Genomic DNA, 6,571 nt, shown 5'->3' on the forward strand with positions numbered 1-6,571 from the left:
AATGTAGCACACGATTATAGGGTCCCATTGGTTCCTACCCTGTCACAATAACTCGTCCATGGCACTTTCATTTGTTGTCATGTCAAACACTGTATTCAAAGTGCCCACTATTATTTATATTCTAACTATAGAATTATAATAAACATTCTATTTCCATGATTCCAAAAGTTTACACTCAGAATGGAGATTCAAATCATTTAGAATATATGTGTTGCCACCCTAGGGTCACGCACTACGCAATTTTTTATCAGACAGTCGAAATCACGAATCAACATAATTTTTATGGATATATACAAAGAAATATCAATAGAAAAACAGGTCAAATTAAACGAAATGCAGATACTTTGCTGTCTTTCCAGCTTCAGTCTGAAGTGATTGTGTTAGCTGTGTAGTTGGCAAGCTAGCAAGGCGGGGAAAAGCCTCCATAGCAACCATTTTTGTTTGCCATAGCAACCTGCAAAGTTCTGGAACTATTAACCAGCGCTTGGGTAGTTTTGGGGCAAATCCAACTACACTGAGTACCTCTCTTCATATTTTCAAGCATCATGTTATGGGTATGTTAGTCAACGGCAGGGGAGTTATTTTGGATAAAACGGAATAGAGCTAAGCACAGGCAAAATCCTAGAGGAAAACCTGGTTCAGTCTGCTTTCCAACAGACACTGGGAGACAAGGCCAAATATGCACTGGAGTTGCTTACGAAGATGACATTGAATGTTCCTGAGTGGCCTAAGTGAATACCTTATCCTTAAAATGTAACCCTCTCTGACAACACATATCATAAGCCTATACTGCAACAGCCTAGTTTCACCCCAACACAGTGGTCTGAAACTCATGGTTTGCAGGACACATCAAGCAAGTCACATTATGCTGGCTTGCAAAGTAATATGGATATGGATATCCAATAATTGGAACTTTTAATCACCCACAACCTGCATTTATAACGACTGCCAAGGTATGGAGAGTTGGACAAAGGAAACTACCTAAACCATTTCAACTTGAACAATGATCTCATTAAGTCCAACCACTAACGGATTGAATTAGATTAGAAAATGTTGTACAAAGATAAATAACAAACATCAGATCAATCAATCAATTGATGTGCATGCTAAAACACAGAAATTGTAATAAACAATTCTAAAAATCAACCTGCAATAAAGCACGCTGGGAGATATGATAATGACGGCTATGGTTCTGAATGTAAGTGTTTTTTTCTACACATAGTAAAAATGACAATGGCACTCAACTCAAGTTATTAACACCAACGGTTTATTTTAAAACACTGAGTGTAAATTTAACTACTGAATTAATAAACCTATCATACATTATTTGGAGTAGAATTCCACTCTACCTGTAGAATGTGTGCTTTATTTAGACAGACAAATTGCATGAAAGGTGGAAACGGGAATTGAACACTGGTCCCGGTGCAGAAGCACACATTTGCTTGTTGCTGGGTTATATTTAAGATAATGTTTTACATCTTTATGATGGTATGTTTCAATTTGAAAAGCATCTAATTGTATTATTTTATATGTTAAGCTAATTCCCCAAATTCCTGAATGTTTTCAGAATTCTGGGGACATTGAGGTTTACCAGGAATATTCCCTCTTAATTTGTCAAGAGGTTAAGTTTGTCTTTGGAATCTGCCATGAGTTGAGGTAGTTGGGTTGTGTTTGGCTTGAGTTGAAAGAAGGAATTTAAATTCAGGGAATTGGTCTAGTGAGGAAATATAATTATTTGAATTGTTGTGGCAGAATATTGAATTAAGAATTGTAGTTTTGAATTGATTTATAATTTGTATTTGAGATTAATTGAATTGAGTGAATTGTTGTGGCAGAATAATGAATTAGGAATTGTATTTTTTTATTGACTCAGAATTGGAATTCAAGTTGAATTTACTCTGAATTGAAGAACTGCTATGGAATTTTGTATTGAATTGATGGGATTTAAATGGAGAGGGAATTACATTGGAATTGAATTTGAGGAATTGACCCCAACCCTGCTGGAATGTTGAATTGATGGAATTTATAGGGAGAGGGAATTGAGTTGGAATTTAATTTGTGGAATTCACCCGAACCCTGCTAGCAAAACTTATAAAAACAGATATTTTTTTTTTTAATTGAAATGTTAGAATGGAAAAGAACTCCATTAATTCCTACATTGATTTTGGAGTTACATGGAAGATGTTTTTTTGTTCAGGTCACTAGCCAAGGTCAGAAAAACCTACTGGCCCTAATAGGACTGTACATCATGTGTGTTTGCCCCCTTTTCCTACCTGTCCTGGAGGGGTTGGGGGAGAGACGTCGTAGCTTGTGTCTGCCAAATGAGACCAGTTCAAGGGACGGGGTCCTCTTCACACCCCCCGGGCTCTGGACAAGGGTGCGTGTCCTCACTGCAGTTTGTGTCCGGACCGGAGTGTGTGTCCTAAGGCGTAGAGAGTAGCGGCTGATCAGGGTCATGGCTGCTGGGCTGGATCTCCGTTCTGCCCCAGACCCACTGTAATACATAGGAAAGTGTGTGTTAGAGGTAGATGTCTGTGTGTGTGTGTGTGTGTGTGCATCTGTCTGTCTCTGTGTGTGTGTGTGTGTGTTAATGTGTGTGTGTGTGTGTAAGTGTGTTAATGTGTGTGTGTTACAGGTAGTGGGGAAATAATATAAATTCCTCTGCCAAGAGGGGTGTGAACAGTTTGTCATGAATAGTGCTTTTGCCAATGGTAACAGACATGGCGTGCGCGCTTGAAAGGGGGGCGCAGGATCCTAATGCTGGAAGAGGGGCCTGAGCGAAAAAGTTTGGTAACCCCTGAGTTAACATGACCTTTAATTTCTATTTACTTTAACATAAATGCTTAAAAATTCACAAAAAGTAATTAGAAGAAAATTATCTCAAAGAAAATGTATAAGAACTCCTAAGCTTGTGTTTGCCACAGACCTTATTTTCACGTTTATCTACCCCCCAATTAAAAAAAATCAATTCAGCTCCCCATAGGCTTTGACCCAACGAGCCATGACGGAGTTAGTGCTTACAAAAAGACGCCATTACTATTGCGCTCTATAGTAAGAGAATGGATGAGAAAATAAATCACTGGCTGCCCTCATCCTCCTCTTTCTCACCTGCTAACTGACCTCCTGATGATCTTCATCCTGCTCCTGAGTTTGAACCCCCCAGGGGAAGAGGAGGCGGTGCGTTGAGTTACAGATGGAGGGACACTAGACCCCCCCTTGGCCCCATTCTCTTTCTCTGAGGTCCAGCGGAACAGAGACCCAACTCTGGACCCTGTCCCGGAGCCAGTCTGCCCCCCTCCCCCAGAACCTGCCTTCCAGCAGTAGCGACTACTGAGGGTAGTGGAGCAGGAGGCCGCTGCTGCCTTACGCTGCTTGGCTAAAGTATTTGGGGATTTTGGTTTCTTGGTAACGAACCCCTCTGCAGCTCTCTGGGGCAGAGCCAGAGCCAGGTCTTTGGGTGAGAGAGGCTTCCGGGACAGCCTAGCCTGGATCCCTGCAGCAGAGGACACCCAGGTGTACTTGGAGGTCTTAGGGACTGCAGTGGATAAACTGAGCCTACGGGGAACCTTTTTTCTGGGGGCAAAGGCTTTCCTACTGGAACTGGGGCTGGATGAGAAACTGCTAGGGACCCCAGAATGGGAGACTGTGGTGGTGACAGATGTGATTAGATTTTCTGGGGGCCGGGACTCTATTCTGGCCTGGCTGGGCCTGACTCCTCCTGGCTGATGGCTCTTCACCCAGGTAAACTTGGAGTGGTTCTGGGGAGAGGAGGCTGGCTGGGCTGGGGTGAGCTTGGACCTGGGACTGAGAGAGGCACTAGGGGGAGCAGAGAGAGGAGGTGGAAGAGGTAGAGGAAGTGAATTGGCATCGCTAGGGGTGGGGTTGCTGTTGGAGGTTGCCTTGGGGACAACCTGCTTAGCTGCTGTATTGGTTTTCCCAGTCACGCAATGTTTAATATGTAGCTGAGCAGTGCTCTGAACCCTGGTGGCAGTGGTGGTCGTTTTGGCAGGGACACCTGACAAGTCCATTTGTCCAGGGGCGGTCATTATCTGAGGCAGTCCCAGTCCTTTGCTCTTCGCCGAAACTACCAGCCCAGCCTTGCCCCCAGGTCCTGTCCTTCCTCTGCCGGGTTCAGTCTCTGTCTCTATAGCTGTGGATCCACTGCCTGTCCCCGTCATAGATCTTCTCACTCCCCCTGTGAGTGCGTACTGCTGGCCCCTTGGCCCTGTTAGATCCCTAGACGTAGCCCATTTTGTTCCATCCTTCTCTCCTCTAGCTGGGTCCTTACTGCTGTGGCTGGGCTGTAAGGTATCTGTAGCATGAAGGGACAGGAACCCAGTAGAGGAGTTGGGTGCCGCAGAATCTAAAGAGGGCTTGGTAATCTGTATTGGTCTACCCTGCTGCTCTAGAGAGGGCTTGGCAGTCTGTGTAGTAGGTCTACTGTGCTTGGATGAGCTGGTCTTGCTACTGAGGGTGTAGCTCTTCCTCCAGTGTCCTGTGGGTTGAGGGGGGTGAGGCCCACCACGCGAGGGGAATGTGGGGCTGAAAAATGAGCTGGGACTCCTGCCTCGGGCTGGTGGTCTCGCTGGGTGCCACTGCTGGCCAGAACAAGAAGGGGCATCCCCATGGATACTTCTATGGTTATTGATGAGATCTGTGAGATGACAGAAAGAGGTTAAGAAGTAGCTAGCAACAGTGGTTAATTAAAATTGAAAAGCGTGTATCTAGCTAGCAACGTCAATTTGCACCAGCTAAATTAGATAGCGTTAGCTAAGCATCAACAGAGAACGTGGTGGTTATAACAGCCAGCGTGACAGCTTTCAATTGTAACTGGTAAGTATTAGTTATTAAATATAGCGTATCAGTAATGTTAACTGCACTGTAAAACACCACATTACTTTGCAACAGATCGATTTGCCTTTTCAGCGCTTCTCTCTCATCCATGTTGTTTATGTCCTAAACTCAAACGTCATCATCCAGCGTCGCAATTATAGATTACGTGTGGAGGAGTTTGGTCGTTACCACAGCCACAAAGTCAGAAATCCCACCTACTCGACCAATCAGATGAGGGAGTGTGATGGCGCGTATATTGACCAGCTTGTAATGCCAAACGGCTTGCAATGCCATTATGTCATAAATTACTGGAAAACATTGGTCACTAATATCTGTTGGGAAAAAGTCTGGTTATTACCATACAAAAACTTGCTTGTTAACAAGGTCAAAGAGGTCTCTTTCAGAATGATCCATAAGCATTACCTTGTGAATCATTACCTGAAGAAACTCAAAAAAGTTATTAACATTGATTGTACTTTTTGTGTTGAGCATCCAGAAACAGTTTCGCATTTATTATGGCATTGTCTACATGTAAAACAATTTCCTTAACCAAAATAAAGATTATTTTTAAAGACACATGCATTTGTTTTATCTAGTGATTCACCAATGATGTGGTTATTTATTAACTATAATAAAACCAAACGTTCTAAATGCAAAGTGGTAATCAGATGTCTTATTCAAACTCAGCTCGCAAGCTTATCATGATATTTGCCCTTACTCATGGTTACTTGTCTTACCCCAAAATAGGTTTACTCCAATAGCTGCATTGTATTTAAAATGGCATGTAGACAAACAAATTGACATATCTTAGGCCCTTACCTACTACACAGACTGCCAAGCACCTAGGCCCTTACTATAGTCATTTGTTTATTTAACTTAGCCATGCAGTCCACCTTTCTGGTATTTTGAACCAGTTTGCCACTGTACAAAGGCATGGTCTTCAAGCTATGGAAGATGGCAAAACAATTAATAATAAATAATTGATTGCACTTAAATGACACTTTTCTAGACACCCAAAGCACCCAAAACAGTGTAAGGGGAAACTCACCACGCTAACCCAACTTACATACTCTACTTTTATTGGCCCAAAGTAAACTTGTTTAACTTTTTTTGTTTTTTTACAGATATTTTGTTATATATACATTATTCATACACTTTACATACAGGGTACTTTTATATACAGTATTACATGATGAGAATACAGTTTTATATACACATTACACATAAAATGGTACTCATCATTACATACACTTGCAATAAGTGTCATGGGATCTTTAGTGACCACAGAGTTTGGACACCCATTTGAAGTCCCATCTTCTTCAATTTTATTGAGGAACATTCCAGTTAGTTGGTACTTCAACATTATTAAAATTAAATGAATGTTAAATATAAAAGTACATAGTATAAATTACAGTGATCTTTCTTTGAACTTACTGCCTTCATGTTCATTTCAGCGGCATATTTCTCTTTGGCATTTGTTTGTCGGTCTTTGCCCTGGTGGCATTCATACGTCTTTGTGCCCACAACATGACAGAACACCATTGAATGGGACTCTCCCAAATTAGTTTTTTCCTGCCAAAGGATGTTCTTCTGTTGAAAGTCAAGAATATGATATATTACTATTAGAATTAAAGGCTTGTAGGAAACTAACAACGTTGCTCTGTCAAATAGAATAACTCCTCTATGCTTGGAATGGAATCCCTTAAATAAGATGGCGCAGACAGAGAGGGCTGCTTCG

At 42.0% G+C, this 6,571-nt stretch overlaps 1 protein-coding gene across 4 annotated transcripts in view; it reads right to left on the bottom strand.

The window, feature by feature from the left end:
- Positions 1-4,979, bottom strand: part of LOC139406773 (zinc finger CCCH domain-containing protein 3-like) — a 79,677-nt gene extending 74,698 nt beyond the window's left edge. For 2 of the 4 annotated variants that reach the window (XM_071149797.1, XM_071149798.1), the window contains exons 1-3: positions 4,899-4,979; positions 3,109-4,654; positions 2,274-2,494 (exon numbers count right to left, since the gene is read on the bottom strand). In XM_071149797.1, coding sequence (XP_071005898.1) covers positions 2,274-2,494; positions 3,109-4,654; positions 4,899-4,944 — 1,813 coding nt within the window. In that variant the 5' untranslated portion in view covers positions 4,945-4,979. The remainder of the gene's footprint in view (positions 1-2,273; positions 2,495-3,108; positions 4,655-4,898) is intronic. The other 2 variants (XM_071149799.1, XM_071149800.1) reach the window with 2 other exon arrangements.
- Between the last annotated feature and the right edge of the window lie 1,592 nt (positions 4,980-6,571).

Source organism: Oncorhynchus clarkii, chromosome 4 (genome assembly GCF_045791955.1).
Source record: "Oncorhynchus clarkii lewisi isolate Uvic-CL-2024 chromosome 4, UVic_Ocla_1.0, whole genome shotgun sequence".
Lineage (NCBI taxonomy): Eukaryota > Metazoa > Chordata > Actinopteri > Salmoniformes > Salmonidae > Oncorhynchus > Oncorhynchus clarkii.